We start from the raw sequence: 16,248 nt of genomic DNA, 5'->3' as shown, positions 1-16,248 counted from the left end.
CTAATTTAACTATTTTCGGTCAAATCAAAAGATTATCAATAAGTTGGCAAAAAATAAACAAATGACGCAAATGACGTACATTCAAGATTTGCACAAACATGGCACGTCTCGTGTTACAAATAAGTTAATGCTGATTTTGAGCCGATCAGCGATTCAAACTTTTAATCATGGAGAATATAGTTGAAGCATATAACAGTAGTTCAAGCGATAACGATTCGGAGATTAAACCAGAAATTCAAAAAAGAGAAGAAATTGATAACTCATCACAATTTTCGCGATCTCTTTCTTCTCAGCTTGAAGACACTTCTTTTAATAAACAAAAAAGAAAAAGATCAATATCAATGGAGGAAATGGATGTTTCTACTAATATGAAAGATTCGATTTCACAAAAAAAAGTTAGGGGATATATATCTAAACGAGAAAAATTAAAACAAGAAATTGAATCTAAAATAAAGGAAAAATGTTTGTCTACAATAAATGAGGAAGTCTGTAGGACGAGTTCTCAGATTGGTACATTACTAAGTATACCTAACAAAATTAGCTCAGCATTAGAAGGTACACAAGACAAAAGTAAACCACCGCATTTTAATACTGTTCCAAAACGACAAATTATTTATCTTGATACTAAACACGTCAATGGGGTGAATTCGATTTTATGGTGCGGTTCATTTGGTGAGCATTCCATATAAAACTTTAAAGTTAGATTGATTTTAACAACTTTGATATTGTTAAGGTCAGATATTGGCTTCAGCTTCTATGGATGGTACAGTGCGAATATGGGATGTATTTAGATCAAAGAAATGTGTTCAAGTATTACACCACGATGGTAGTGCACTTGAATCTTCTTTTAAGTTTTGTTATTTTTTCGCGGTGTTTCCATTTTATTGTTATTTTTTTATTTACTAATTTCAGGAGCTGTAAAAGATATCCAATGGAATCATAATCGAAACAATATTCTATCTGGAGGATATGATAAGATTGTAAAATTAACCGATATTGAGTCAGGAACTGTAATTCAGGTAAGTAATTTGTTAAGCATTATTAAATCTTCTTTTAACTTTCACTAATGCTTTTTTTTATAAAAAACTTCGAAAGAAATTCCCACACTCACAAATAGTTACAGCTCTTCGTTGTCATCCTTTACAATCAAATGTATTTGTTTCAGGCATGATAAAAGACGGAATACAATCTTGGGATATACGTACTAATAAATTGATTAAAGAATCGAAAAAATTTTGGGGAAGTGTTAATGATTTAGAGTTTTTCCCTGATGGGAATAATATACTCACTTGTTCTGATTACGTAGTTAGAAATGCTGCCGATAAGAACATTGTTGTGTGGGATTTTGACTCGGTATGTTTTATTATCATTTAATTTATGAATTTAGATTAAATTATACGAATTCTGATTTAAATAAATCTTTATTTGTTAAAGTTGACAGCTATATCGAATCAAATTTATCAAGAAGCGTTTTCATGTACTGCTTTGAGAATTCATCCTTTCAATAATTATTTCATAGCTCAGTCTAATGCAAATTATATCGCAATATTCGGAATGAATAAACCTTGGAAGCTAGATAAACGTAAGGTAAATTATTATTCCATTTACTCTTTTTCCTTTTTGTCTCAACATATTTAATTAATAATTTGGATTTGTTGATTTTTTTATTTTCTCCTTAATTATCTCATAATTCAGAGATTTGAAGGACATTTAGTTAATGGATATCCAATCAGATGTAATTTTTCACCCGAATCTGACTATATAGTTTCAGGTGATTCAAATGGAGGAATATATTTTTATGAATGGTCGTCTTCAAAAGTTATAAAAAAGATTGAAAATGCCCACCAAGGAATTTGTACTGATGCATGTTGGCATCCTGTATTAAACGGAATTGTTGCTAGTTGTGGCTGGGACGGTAATGTGCTCATATGGGGATAACGGGTTACAAACTTTTTATAAGATTAATGTGTAATAAAGTTTCAAGATATTTATAGCTAAATTAATAATTCAGAATTATAATACTAATTCATACGATTTTCTTGTTATCGTGTTAAAATTAACTGCCGATATCTTATTTTCCATAAATATTCCCATCCATAGGTGGATTACCATATATTTTTCCATCCATAGGCGGGATCCATCGATGAGGAAATGTTAAAGTAGGAGGGATCTGAGGAATTGTCATAATATTCGTAGTAGGTGGTTGTTTCTTTGTTTTTTGTTTCATAATGTTGCCTTGAGGTCCCAGTTTAGAAACTGAATTATCACGAATTGGAGGCGATTTAGGCCGTAATGCCTCAATTTCTATTAATAAAATATGAAATATATCAAATTTAAATTAAGGTATTGTGATTTCTTAAGAAAATATACATTACATGTACACACCATTTGTTGAACCAAGAAGATATCCATTTTGTTCAGTAAAATATGAAGCATAGGTTGCCGCATTAAAGTTTGAACTTGACAAGCTTAAACCAACTGTTAGCCATCCTGGACGGATATTATGATCCTGTTATATTGAAAATATTCTCGAATAAAATCAAAAAAAAAAACCCCTATTCAAATAAATTGAAAAACAAAACAAAAAACATACTTCTCCAAATAATTCGAGTCTTCGACGTCCAAGACAGAAATGCTCTATAATATGATATAATTCCTCGGGTTTAGCTGTGCCTACTTGAAAAGATGCAAAAAGCACCAAGGATATTTTTCAATTAAATGTTCTTAAGAACAAAATTTATTCTAGAAAGAAGATAAATAAGATTTAAAGAAAAATGAAACCGACTCCCATAATGTGGCTCTTCTGATATAATAACATCAGTATCCACGTTGCAATGTATAAAATGGCCGTCAGTACTACGTCTAACTGTTCCTTTGATGCCCATTATACAATGTTCTTTGGTACGCTGAAAAATTGATCTCGGCTCAATATGATGACTTCCATCCCATTTCTTGTTGGTTTTTATCCAAACAATATCCTCGCATCTGCGATATCCCCACTTTAGAAGTAATTGCCGCCCACGATCCAACCCATCAGCATCTCCAGACCAAATGAAAATAAATGAAGGTGTTGCGGCAGCGTCTTCGATTTTAAGATTTGCGTAAGATTGTAAGTTAAGGACAATAACTTAATTTACATTATTAAATAGAAACTACTTTATAATATATAAGGATATAATTTCATCGTAGTCCCAATAATCTAAATTAGAACCTGCAACTAATGGTGATCGTCTACAATATCTAAAAACAAAAGCTGATATAAATATTTATAATTACTTTAAACAATATATTAAAGTTTGAAATATCACTAACTCTTCTAATGGTGGATCAATTAATATGACATCGAATTTTGTCCCAAGAGACTTAAAGTCGAATGTTCTAAGATCTGCTTTTAAATATGTTGGAGGTGTAGCTCTATTTTCCACCAAAGCGTTCTTCATTCTGGTGAGCTCTTTGAGTTTAGGATATTCATCGAAACGTTGAGATAATTCAGTATCGCGAATAAAATTCTGAGGTCGTTTACCAGAATCTACAAAATGTTGACAATAGTCATTACGAATTGTTTTTTCATCCTGGTATTGATATTCATGTTGTTTTCCATCTAATGAAATTTTTTTTGGATATGGAACTTTAAATTCGAAATCATTTGTAGACTTCTTTTGAGACTTGTCAGTTTTATCCATATGTTTATTGTTCAATGAAACATTTTTATTAGTTATTAAATTATGTTGTGTCCTTTGTCTCTTTGACTTTGTGCCATATTTTTGACCCACAACCAGATCTTTAAATTCTTCTATTGAAGCTAATTGGTGTCTTCTACGCTTTTGACGTTCGCGAAGCACTATGTTTAACCGGTTGTGAGCATCTTTTAATTCTTCGACATCCACTTTATATTTATTTTCCATTCTATGAGAGAGACTTGCAAAACACGAAAAATCCGTTTAAGGTCATTGGCCCGTTCGCTTGCATGTGTTATACTGCATAAAACCTGATTTTTTCGATTACATAATATAATATCATATATAGTAATATTCAAAAATTACGATTTAATGTTGTTTAATTTCGTAATAAATTCAGAAATATGGCAGCACGTGGAGGTGTTAATGCAAAGGGTGAGAATGCACCACAGCCTGTCAAGGTACAGCGTTATTGGCCGGGAAAGGCTCCAAAAGGAGCAACAGAATATTCGTCTTCCGAGGAGGACGAAGAAGAACAACAATTTGAAAGACAGAAAGAAACAGATTTAGTAACTTCTGTTCAAAAAGTAGAGATCACTGAACAGGAAGCTGCTTCAGATCGTAGATTGAGAAGATTAAAAGAAGCAAAAGAAGGCAGTACACAAGTATTTGATCGACGAAGGAGACATTTGGAGGATGAAGAAGAGAAAGAAGATATACAAAAAGATCAATTACAAGTAATTGAAGCTTTACAAGAAGTTGAACTAGATGATGACGCCGAAATTCAGCGTCGACTACTTAAAAGAAATCGGGCGCTCGAAATACGGCGTCAAGAAGAAGAAAGATTAAAGGCTCTGGAAGAAGAAGAAAGGGCTCAAACCACAAAAGCAGAGGAGGAAGAAGAGGTAAAACCGAAACTACTCAGCTAATTGCGACCATAATTGTTGGTTTAGTAGTTTGCTTTTTTGGTGTTAATTAATAATTATTTGCAATTATTAATTCAAATTCTTTATTTTAATTATTTTTTAGGAAAGTGAAAGCGAAGAAACGTCTGAATACGAAACTGATTCTGAGGAGGAAGAGCAAACATCGAGAAAATTGTTAAAGCCTGTGTTTATACCAAAGTAAATATGAGTTCATTTAATAGAAGAATTATTTGTTAAATTTATAATTATTATTATGTATTATTAGAGCACATAGAGAAACTGTGTTGGAAAGAGAAAGAATGGAAAAATTAGAAGAGGAAGCTGAACGCAAAAGATTACAAGAACTTGAAGAAAGAAAAAAAGAATCACACGCGATGGTAGAGGAATATGTTCAAAAAGCTTTACAAAAAGAAGGTAAAAGTTAAGATTATTATCTTATCTTGCATAGAATTTCTCGATATTGTACTTTATTTTTCCTATTATTATAGTGAATGAGGATACTGGATTGCAAGAAGTTGATGACACCGATGGCCTTGACGAGCAAGCAGAATATGAACAATGGAAATTACGCGAGTTATTAAGAATTAAAAGAGATAAAGAGGAAAGAATAGCGTACGTGTTTTTTTTTAAAAAAAATCATTATGAATTTTATAATTATTATTTACTAATACCAATTAATAAAATTTAGGAGAGAAATAGAACGCGAAGAGATTGAACGCAGACGTAACATGTCTGAAGAACAACGCTTAAAAGAAGACATGGAACGAATTAAAAAACAACGCGAAGAAAAGCCAAAGGGTCAATACAAGTTCCTGCAAAAATATTATCACAAGGGCTCATTTTACTTGGTATGAGTAATTTGATCTTTATTAAATTATTTATTATTGTTAAATTTTTATTTTTGTGCTATGCATGTAGAAAGAAGATGATGAAATTCTTAAACGTGATTATACTTTATCAACACCGGATGAAGTAGCTCACAGAGAAATTTTACCCAAAGTTATGCAAGTTAAAAATTTTGGTCGCGCAGGGCAAACTAAATGGACACATTTGGCGGATCAAGACACTTCAGCAGTGAGTAAATAAATATATCATTAACGTTTATTTACGTGTGCATAATTTTTTATATTTGTATTACTTCGCAATTTATAGAAAGATGCACCTTGGAATGCAAAAACAGATATTAACAAACGAACATTATCAAAATTGGGTGGTTTACATGGAGGGTTCGATAAACCTACAGCAAAGAAAAGGAAATCATAAAATATGGATCAATAAAAATATAAATTATCTTTTTTTTTTTTGTTCGGAGAGGATAATTGTCTGAATTTGGTAAGTAATTTTCTTTTAATTTAGTCGATTTTATCTTTTCTCATATAATCAGTTCACGAATGAATCCATGATTTGAGAAATCTCAGCTTGATTAATCATGAAATATATTGATTACCATGAACTAAAAAAAAAGAGTTAAATTAATGAGCTTAACATATCAGAAGAAGTCGATTTACTTGAAGCTCTGTCAATTTATTATAATTACCTATTAATAATATTATTAACAAGTCAAGTATTAATCTTTCTAGGTAATATTTAATATTTGTATTTAAATATTCTAAAATAAGTAATAAATAAAATGTGTGTTCCAGTATTCTAAACAAACATCTCATTATATTACACAAACATTTGATGACCCTGAAAGCGTTTAGTATAACTTGTCCAAAATAAGCAACCACTCGATTATCATGAGTCATGACAACTACAATTCTACCAATGATCATAAGTAATGGGTCTAAGTAATGGTTATGCGCTTTAAAAAAAACGTTTTTCTTCGCGCTGCCAATTAATACATAAAAAGAAAGAACTTATATTATCATTCCAAAAAAAATTCCACTAATGAAATTGGATAATAGAACTCCACAGTATCGGACTGAGAATTCACAATGAAACATTTTTCACATGTAAACTTTTTACACTGTTTAATGTATGCCGGTATCCGCCGTACTAACTATTCAATTAATTAAAACATCTTAGCATTTTGCCGCCATGCATGATTTATGTTACACAAAATCAGAAAAATATTTTAGTGACGAAATTTGTTCTTTGAATTCGATAAAGGAGGTGCTAAGGAGGATAATTAGAAAACAAATTGAAAAGTTTGTTTCCTTTAATTTATAAAATTAATTTATAAATAATTATTAAATAATCCAAAGGGGCCAAGGATTTGTAAATTATAAATAACAAATATAGCAAATTAATAAGAGGAAAAAAAAATCATTCCCAGAATTGGAACATTAGATAGATAAGTAGAGTTGGGCTGTTCATTCATTTTCGTTACTCAATTAGCTTCTTACCACAGAGCAGTATGTTTCCTTAAGGAAATTTTTACTGAAAATCTTTCTCTTATTAAATATTCGGCTATTTTTACACTTGTCAAAAATTATACAAACACAATTTTTTTTTTACGCCCGCTACGTTTATTAGCTATTACTGCCTTTTTTTACCCGCAGTAGTTATATAATTTATTTGTCTAAACTATAATAGCTAATAATATAGGAAAATATCTACCGTTTATACAAGTAAATATTCTATTTTCTCCGGACTGTTATTCTCTCTTAATTAATAAAAAATTTTGCCAGCTGTAGAATAGAAGACACGCATAATGTTCCACTTCTCAAGTCAAGAAGACGAATTGAGTTCTCACTATGACGAAGGTAAAATGATTCGCGATTAAAACTTCTTTCTATTTTGATTATTTATCAACTTATTTACCTTTATTATAATAGAAATTTCTCGTGACACACCAGACACACCAGGTGGAATTCATGGACAATCTACTGTGGACATACCTAATTCACAAACGGAACCTGACGAAAATACACACCTTCTTCACAAAATAAGGCCTTCAAGGAAGCAAGTTTATAATTGGGCTCAGATTCAGTTGAAGTTTAGCGTACTCCCTGTTGCAGTGGTATGGTTTATAAATAAACATATCATTACATGATTATTTTTATAGATAATTTATGATAATAATAAACTTATACACTATATCATATTTCTAGGTTCTTGCTTGGTGTGCAATACCTGTTCCTTACAATGATCCTAATGATGATAGTAACATATTTTCAATTGATCACATTAAAAAACGTCTATTAGGTCTTTATTCTCCATCAAATGATACTGATTCTTATCTTAAAGATGAAAAAGTAGAGATCAATTTTTGGTTCTTTCTATTTTTCTATTATGGTATTTACAACGCCATAGCACTTTTAATGATCACAAAAATATTTGATCTTTATTCTCTTAATTGGTGGCCAAAATGGCTTGGAGGTCGTTTCGCGTATTGTGTATTTTGGCTCATGTCACTTTTAGTTGGAGTGTTGATATATTTATTTACTGGATTAGAAAAATATACTTTAACGTGGGTTTTACTCACATTTATGACAATGAATATGCCTCTTTTAGTGGCATTTGTTGTCATTCGTTCACAAAATCGAAACACTTATCGACATTCTCTTACTCTCCTTCAAAAAACATTTCTTGAACGTCAATTAGAATATCGTATACCAGCTTCTTATGTTAGATTCTTGTGGTTTTGCACCACATTGTTCCTTGTAATTGCGGCATTCATAGCTGGTGAAGCTTATGCGCATGTTTTTTTAATGTCACCTGAAACACATTCTGGCATAGATGCATTTATCTATGTTTATTCGTGGCTTGCTACTATTTATATTCTTGACACAGTTACGGAATATATTATTGAAACTAGAGTTAAGTCGCATCCCTTACAATTCGTCTTCAAACTTTACTTTTTTATGATTTACTTTATCTTTTATCGTAATCTTTTCGCCCGTTTACGTGATAGTGAACAATATATTCTTATTCAAGCCGCAAGTTCATTGTGGGTTTGCATCTTTTATCCACTATGTATGACGCGTAAAGTTCATGAGTTTCTTGTAGATTATGTTGGAATTAGAAGGAGAGATTATAATGAATATCAAAAATATTGTGGGAGATCATTTTTTATTAGAAATTTAGCAGAAAATGCTACAATGCTTGGATTTATTTGTTGGATATATATAATACATAATGGACCAAATAATCGAGTATATCCATATTTTAATTTTGAAGATGGTAACGCATTCAATTATAAGTTAACATTACGAGCAAGTTGTGTTATATGGGCATTTGAACTTGCAAGTTCTGCAATCACACGGACAATATATAAGAGAGTGTTTAATCACAATATATCACGTGAAGCCATGAAAGATTTTGAAAGTCATCCTAAAATGGTAATCACGATGATAGTAATTATTATACACGTTCTTCAAGTAAGGAACAATTATTTTATTAGTTATTTTTTTTTTTTAAGAAAAATTATTGAATATTTTTTTTTTTAATTTTTTTAAGGATATGTTATTAGCTCTCATAAGTTTGAACTTTGAAGGTGGGCATAGTAAAAAGCAAAAACCATGATGCTAAATTTGTAAGTCTAAATACTGTGAATTCAATATATGTGTATGATGAAACGGATCACTCCGGCATTTATTCTGATTCTTAAAGTGGTTTAAAAAATAGATGAGCAAAATTAGAGTATTTATTTTATATAAAGGTTTTTATGGGAAAAATATAACTGTAAAGAACGCGCTGGAAAATTAATTTCGCTTTCTTTAAAACTGTATGATTATTTTAACTCATTACATATCTAACTCATTTATTAAATCTTTCTCACTAATTATTTTATTTCTTCTCTTATTAAGTTAAGAGAAAAGAAAAAAAAAATAATTATTTTGTAAAAAAAATTTACTTATTTACTTATTTATTTCCTTTGCATTTATATAACATTTAAAGAAATTTTTTTTCGCATTAATTTATAGAATAATAAATATGATATTTTAATATAATTAAAAAAAAAAGAAAATCTGTACACTGTATGTAATGATAAACAGTTCAATAAATTTTTATGATGCATTTTGTGACAATCAAACTTTTTTTTTTTTAAGAAAAAAAATTACAAAAAAATAATTACAAATAGAAATATTTAAGATTGATTGTCTATTTATCAAAATATTACTATTATATTCACACATAAAATATTATGAAAAAACCTAAAATAATTATTAATAAAAATTATTGTTTTGATCATCGTATTCTATGTAAACCATTTTCGGTTTTTTTTTAAAAAGCTTTCTTTTTCTCATCAATAGAAATTCCTCCTGGGCCCATATTTACTAATAACAATAAACCGCCCATAATACTAAGAGTTTGAAAGAAATCGTATTTCAAGAAATCTCTTTGTGGATTTGCATGATGAACAGACCAAAAATTATTAATAATTAAATTAAAAATAGAAAGGAAAAGAACCAAGAAAGTAGCGGACCATTTAGCCTTAAAACCAACTACAACCATTATACAAGCAACAAACCCAATAACTGATATAACAGCACGAGCAAGTGACCATTCTCCGTGAAAAATAAATCCTATAAATAGAAAAATTAATAATACGCGACCTGCAAGTTGAAAATATGTTTTACGATCTCTTTCAGATAATTGTGGTAAATCAGCAAAAACTGATTTCTTTTTAGAGAATGCATCAGAAAGAACCATTAACAATCCTCCAATAACTGAAAGACTCCTTAATAAGAAATTAGCTTCACTCCAAAGACCATAACCAATGGATTGGGCGACAACAACTAAAAATAGCCCTCCAACTGCATATTCAGTATACTTTCTTTTAACAACCATGAATGAACCAACAAACATCATCTAAACAATCGAATTTAATTTTTAATTTGAAAATTTTGTTTCAATGATTATAATATATTGATAACTTTTTACTTACAATGACATTAGCAGCTAAAAATATATGTGTTATTCCCCATGGCATGCCTCTGACTTTTTCAAGATAATATAATTGATCGAACCACTGAAGCACAATTCTTAACGCGTCTTCTAAAAACGTTACTACAATTAGAAAACGAGCAATTGATGGAACATGAGGTTTCAGAGGCTGAGAAATTGTCTCAAGAAGGTCTTCAGCTTTTGATGAATACGCTTGAACTTGTTCCATTATTTAAGCAAAACTTGTAATTCAATAAAAAAAAATATGTCAAAATACGTCAAATATTATTATTCTAAAAAAAATAAATTTACTTAAGTAAAATTCGTTCAAAAACTTTAAAAATTCAACAGGCTTAAGAATAAAAATACGTTACTTTTTTGAATATTTTTTTTTAACTCATTAAAAAAAAATGTATTTAAATATCATTTATTAGAAGCATTAAAAGGAAAGAAATGTACGTTATATCTTGAATGCAGATTGTTGGGATTACGATTACCATAATTGGATAAAACAGCGCTGAATTTTAGCTTGTCGAAAAAGGACACGTTTCATTAACTCTGCCTCGTTAATCACGAGATTAATTCAGTAAGATAAACAACCAATCATGTTGCCTAATTATTGTTTGGTGTAGACCAATTAAATGATGCCACATTTTATTAAGTACTTGAATATAAAAACGCCAGACATTTAAACTCGCTCAAAATTTTCTAACCAAAACATAAGATGAAGAATATACTTTCCATATTTTTTCTAGCAGTATTACTGTTTATTCCGCTATTAGGTATCCCTTTTCATTATATATTTTTTTTATAAACATTTTCACTAGTGAGAACAGTTTATGATACTAGCTCGTCTAAAGTGAGATTGCGTTGGATAGCTTGAATAGACTTACTCCTTTATTATAATGTTATAAAGGTTTAAGTTGATTATAAATTCATAAAATATTGAGTAATTTTCTTATGTTTATTTTTTGGTTTGCAAAATAGCCTTTGGTGCTGAGAGCGAAGAAACACAAGTATATCATGCACCAAAAACTGTAGAAATTTCTGGCGAATTCACAGACAATCCTTTTAATCGTAAGTATTATTTATTATTAATTTATTCTAAAGTGATCATATTTTTGAATTAATCATAATTTTTTCTTAATATCGTAGAAATCATAAATGGCCAAAAGAATACTGTCAAACTTACATTCGATAATAAAGGAGAATCTAATTATACCATTGAAACGGTAACAGGTCAATTATTCAACAAAGATAATCCATCTGAAATTTATCGTAATGTAAGATTGCTTTCGAATATAAAAGGTTATTGAATTTTTTTCTTTATAACAATGCAGTTACAAATCAACTTTTTTCAAATATAACTAGTTGACAGCCTATAAATATTCTGTTGCCGCACCTTCCATGGATCATGTTGAGGTTAATTATAATTTCTACGCGGAATTTCCACCTCAAGAATTAGGACTCAATATTTACGTCTTTTTTTCTGATGAGGTAAACTTATATTAGGAAAAGAAAACACTATTTTCTTTTTTACTTTTCGAACTCTAATAATTTTTTAAAATCCATTAGAATGCAAAGAAATTTAGAGGTGTCGGTTATAATGACACGGTTACAGTTGTTGACCCGGAAGTCTCTATTTTTGATTTACAATTGTAAGTTAACTCAAAGTTATACAAACATATGATCTTTTTATGTTATAGGACTAATATATATATATATATATTGTTATTATTTATTAGAGTTTTCATGTACTTGATTCTTATTGGATTTTTCGGTGGTATGGGATATTTGATCTTCCAATCTTTCTTCGGCGGAGCCAAAACGAAAAAAGGCAAAAAGGTAATATAACTAATATAAATTAATATTTAACATTAATTTTTAATATTTAATTAATTTTAATTTCTTTTTGTAAAGCGTATTGTTAAAACTGAAGATAACAACTCAGAATCAGATAAATTTGATGAGAGTTGGCTCCCCGAACAACATCTAAAATCGCAAACAACTCGAAGTTCGGCTCGTATTAGGAAGAAGAACGAAGCAAAAAAAGAGTAATTAGAATTGTATCTTTGAAATATATAAATATAAAATAAATCTTTTGTCGGAAAGGGAAAAAAAGGAAACATTTTATATATATATATATATATATATATTATTATTATTATTTATTTATCTAATTATTTTATAGACATTTTTTTAAGACATATATAAAAACATATTTGAATTGAACATCACAGTTCAATAAAAAAGCATAAATAAATTCATAATAAAAATTTTAACTAATTTATAAAGTATATAAAATGACTAACTCTTAACTAATAATATATTACATACACACCATATTATAATATCCTTTTTTAATAATTTTAATAATTTAAATAATTTAAATAATTAAATCACTTGAATTGAGTAATTGTTACAAAACTCGTTACAAAAGTCAAAATCCGGATCCAATAGATCGGTACGTTGACGTTTATTATCATCTTGTGAGACGGAATCCGCATCATCATAATCATTATCATCATTATCACAATCATAAATATCATTATCATAATCATAATCAAAATTGTTATCATAATCATCCGATGAATGTTTACGTTTATTTTCAATATTCTTCTGAGAATTATTTAATAGTAATTTATTTAATCGTTCTTCGTATATTGATTTTAACTGAACCGAAAGTTTTTTATAATGAAGAATTACTTCTTGTGGTTCACTATCCCATAAATGACGCGCCAAGGACGAAAGTTCCAACTGAGTAAGTTTTATTTCTAATCTCTCCATATATTTAGTAATATATGTTTGATATACCGTGAAACCACTATCAAAGCATAATATATAATCATCAACATTTATATCGGGTGGAAATTTCGGTCTATAACATTCATCAATTAAATGATTAAAATAATCATTATACGCGTTTTTTAAATATAAGTTATCATTACAAAGTTTTATAAAATCATAAGATTGGTTAATATGAACCAAATAATATCTAAAACATGGATTTTGTAAAGGATGTTTAAAAGATTTATTATTTAAATCGTAATCTTTGAATATTTCCATAATTAATAATTATAAGAATCTTTTTCATGAAAATAATAATTTAACGAATTCTTTCTGTTGTTTTATATATACTAATTAGCGAACTTAATATTTATGAACTTTAAATCGGACATAACCGGATTATTTAAAAAATAATGTTTCAGAAAATGATATATTCTCTTTTTAGGCTTATTCGGCTGATTATATGAGAGGTATTTCTAAGGTCAAAATAACCTGTAGATCATCTGTTACACGTGAGTATATCCTGTATGATTTGCATGTGCATATTTTAAAAGAAAGAAATTTGGGATTTTGATAATTAATTTGGCAAAATTGAGATAACATTTCATTTACTCGTCATGAGAAAATAAAGGAAATTTTTTTTTAAAAAAAAATTTCCGGTTTAACACATTCTCACGCCAGTTATGTTATGTTATGGTTTCATAGTAAAGAAATTCTATTTTCTCTAAATTTTTTGTATAAACTCATCTTTTTTTCTTTTTTTTCTTTTTCTTTATGGGAATTTCTTTTTCTACTTCATATTACATGACATAATTGTCTTGGCACATTTTCGACGCGAAAATATTCTTCATGACATAATTTTTTTTCTCTTTTCGCATCTCACATCTCACATTTTAACAACTAAATTAAGAAAGTAAATTTCAACTATTGTTATAAATTACTATATTTGAAGAAATAATACTTAAATGCGTTAATAGAATAAACAACAAAACTATAAACATTGTTTATAAAATGCCTGTTTATATGTTGTATCACTCACTGATAAGATATTTATTCGGAAAAAAAAAGATACTAAAATAGAAAAAAAAAATTATGTCATTGTAAGGTTTTAAAGTTAAATATTATCAAAAGGTTGATAAAATGATAATGTTGTATTACAAATAATGATAACAGTCAGATAATATGTTCGTTCTTTTTTATCTGCGTATTTTTAATTTTAACATGATTTATTTGTCATTTTTGATGTAGTATTATATCACTTATTTTTTTTTTCGTTGTTTATAATGATGCATCTTTATTATTAACTACTTTATAGTTTGGATTAGTAAAAGATATGATCAGTCTTTAGAGGTATCTAATTATTAATTTTGAGTAGAATTGGGAAATTGTGATTTGTGTCTTATAACAAATTAAAACACCCTTTGTTTACAAGAACGGAGAAACTAAGGGTGTACAGTGATGTTACAGTAATTAAAGGGTAATCACATTAGGACAAAAGATAATAATAATTAACTGCTAATAATAATAGTTTTAATACAATATTAATTCTTTCATACCTCCTGATATTATTCTACATGTTATTATATTACATATTACTAACTTTTGTTATTTCAAATTAGAGATAATTATTATTTAACTTTATTATATTATTATTTTATAACAATAACAATATTGATTACCCTTTTTTGTATTATTTCTTTTTTATTTCCTTTTATTAATTCATTTCTTAAAAGCTAATATAAAAATTCACAAACTGTAATATTATAAATAACCTTTTTAATATATAATATATAGCTGTTATTATAAAAAAAACTCAAATAATACATATATAAATAAGTAAATTTATTTAAGAATCTTAAATAATAAAAAGGAAAAATATCATTATTAGCAATTTAATCCTCATAATAATCTTATAAAATCAGCTAATAAAATTAAAATAATGTAATAATCATAATCAATATTTTAATTGATTATTATTATATATTTTAAATACTACATTACCTTACCTTTCTTCAACTTTTTGCTTTTCTTTTTCTTCTTTACAGAGCACTTACGAGAAGTGTGTCCAAATTTACCACACTTGGTACATTTTTCTTAACGGCACTTTTAACAGCAGATTTGATAGCCTTTATTGTAGCATTATTTAGTGTCATGCCGGCCATACTGTCAGTAATATCATCCATAGAGTCATAATTATAATCATTGCTAGGGGCTACATTACCTTTTTCTCTTAGTATATCATCTAAAAAATGTCTAATAATAAGGTCTTCTGCTTTCTTATTAGCTGATTTTTTACTATTACCTAGAGTCTTAGTTGCTCGAGACATAGTCTCTTAAAAGGATTTAGCTATGGCTTCTTGCAAATCAGCCTTAGTGATATTTTCCTGGCCAGAAGAAGATACTGGTGATAGATTTAGCACCGATTGTTGTAATGACTAGATCCTACTATTTACAATCCTATCAACATCTTTTGTAGTAATATTCTAATGGGAAGGTACTTTTGGCTTTGTTTTAAAAACTGGTTGGTTATAAATATCCTCATTCAGAAGCAAATTACTCCTTTTCGTTTCAATCTCTTCCAATGTTTCAATCAATTCATCATTTAAAGGTCTGTTTAAACAGGACCCCAGAAAATACTTATATAGGTAAGGTCCCAAAAATTTTTTTTATTAGTAGCTCTAAGTATAGGTTTTTACTATGATCGCTAAGCATTATATCTAACCTTAAAAATTATATAAAAATAAGCAAATCAATCTTCTAACCTAATTAAATTTTTATTATAACACATATAATTTATAAAATATATTTATTAATTAATATATTTTATTAAATTCAATTTTAAATATGTTGTGAAGCTAAACTAAACATAATATACAAGTAGATTAACAATATTCAATTAATAAAGTTAATAAACAGTAAAAGAAAAATCCAAAATTAATACTATTACAAAAAATGTAAATTTCTCTATAAGTATTATACTTACACCTATAAAAATTAATATATAGGTAGTTTCGACCTTGCTG

At 28.2% G+C, this 16,248-nt stretch overlaps 8 protein-coding genes across 9 annotated transcripts; 4 read left to right on the top strand and 4 right to left on the bottom strand.

Annotated features, from left to right (window-relative positions):
• Positions 1-167: 167 nt before the first annotated feature.
• OCT59_022919 (uncharacterized protein) lies at positions 168-2,335 on the top strand (the record flags this gene model as incomplete). The annotated part of the gene is made up of 6 exons (XM_066150446.1): positions 168-672; positions 734-826; positions 913-1,019; positions 1,096-1,353; positions 1,435-1,582; positions 1,696-2,335. 6 exons carry the CDS (start codon positions 168-170, stop codon positions 1,701-1,703), a joined length of 1,119 nt encoding a protein of 372 aa, XP_066006479.1. The 3' UTR covers positions 1,704-2,335.
• OCT59_022918 (N6-adenosine-methyltransferase subunit mettl14) lies at positions 1,931-3,905 on the bottom strand (the record flags this gene model as incomplete). The annotated part of the gene is made up of 6 exons (XM_066150444.1): positions 1,931-2,304; positions 2,386-2,509; positions 2,594-2,676; positions 2,786-3,101; positions 3,177-3,240; positions 3,313-3,905. The coding sequence occupies 6 exons, from the start codon at positions 3,903-3,905 to the stop codon at positions 2,072-2,074; spliced, it is 1,413 nt and encodes a 470-aa protein (XP_066006478.1). The 3' UTR covers positions 1,931-2,071.
• Positions 3,906-4,081: 176 nt separating this feature from the next.
• OCT59_022917 (uncharacterized protein) lies at positions 4,082-5,866 on the top strand (the record flags this gene model as incomplete). The annotated part of the gene is made up of 7 exons (XM_025321607.2): positions 4,082-4,582; positions 4,707-4,801; positions 4,869-5,017; positions 5,092-5,215; positions 5,292-5,451; positions 5,522-5,677; positions 5,756-5,866. 7 exons carry the CDS (start codon positions 4,082-4,084, stop codon positions 5,864-5,866), a joined length of 1,296 nt encoding a protein of 431 aa, XP_025168399.1.
• Positions 5,867-7,259: 1,393 nt separating this feature from the next.
• On the top strand, positions 7,260-9,220 carry OCT59_022916 (uncharacterized protein; the record flags this gene model as incomplete). Its single annotated transcript, XM_025321608.2, has 4 exons — positions 7,260-7,311; positions 7,384-7,568; positions 7,660-8,928; positions 9,008-9,220. The coding sequence occupies 4 exons, from the start codon at positions 7,260-7,262 to the stop codon at positions 9,071-9,073; spliced, it is 1,572 nt and encodes a 523-aa protein (XP_025168400.1). The 3' UTR covers positions 9,074-9,220.
• A 169-nt stretch (positions 9,221-9,389) lies between these two features.
• On the bottom strand, positions 9,390-10,907 carry OCT59_022915 (uncharacterized protein). Of its 2 annotated transcripts, XM_025309578.2 has the most exons (3): positions 10,813-10,907; positions 10,440-10,731; positions 9,390-10,363 (listed from the first exon to the last, which is right to left on the bottom strand). In XM_025309578.2, exons 2-3 carry the CDS (start codon positions 10,665-10,667, stop codon positions 9,776-9,778), a joined length of 816 nt encoding a protein of 271 aa, XP_025168401.1. In that variant the 5' UTR covers positions 10,668-10,731; positions 10,813-10,907; the 3' UTR covers positions 9,390-9,775. The 2 variants fall into 2 exon arrangements, with proteins under 2 accessions (XP_025168401.1, XP_066006477.1); XM_066150443.1 differs by having other exon boundaries at positions 9,390-10,731.
• A 241-nt stretch (positions 10,908-11,148) lies between these two features.
• Positions 11,149-12,727, top strand: OCT59_022914 (uncharacterized protein). The gene is made up of 7 exons (XM_025321609.2): positions 11,149-11,220; positions 11,426-11,515; positions 11,594-11,721; positions 11,810-11,935; positions 12,014-12,096; positions 12,184-12,283; positions 12,359-12,727. The coding sequence occupies exons 1-7, from the start codon at positions 11,163-11,165 to the stop codon at positions 12,494-12,496; spliced, it is 723 nt and encodes a 240-aa protein (XP_025168402.1). The 5' UTR covers positions 11,149-11,162; the 3' UTR covers positions 12,497-12,727.
• OCT59_022913 (uncharacterized protein) lies at positions 12,553-13,541 on the bottom strand. Its single transcript, XM_025321610.2, has one exon. It carries the CDS (start codon positions 13,502-13,504, stop codon positions 12,833-12,835), a length of 672 nt encoding a protein of 223 aa, XP_025168403.2. The 5' UTR covers positions 13,505-13,541; the 3' UTR covers positions 12,553-12,832.
• A 1,723-nt stretch (positions 13,542-15,264) lies between these two features.
• Positions 15,265-15,552, bottom strand: OCT59_022912 (uncharacterized protein; the record flags this gene model as incomplete). Its single annotated transcript, XM_066150442.1, has 1 exon — positions 15,265-15,552. One exon carries the CDS (start codon positions 15,550-15,552, stop codon positions 15,265-15,267), a length of 288 nt encoding a protein of 95 aa, XP_066006476.1.
• Between the last annotated feature and the right edge of the window lie 696 nt (positions 15,553-16,248).

Source organism: Rhizophagus irregularis, chromosome 32 (genome assembly GCF_026210795.1).
Source record: "Rhizophagus irregularis chromosome 32, complete sequence".
NCBI lineage: Eukaryota > Fungi > Glomeromycota > Glomeromycetes > Glomerales > Glomeraceae > Rhizophagus > Rhizophagus irregularis.
This window is presented reverse-complemented; position numbering and strand designations above follow the sequence as displayed.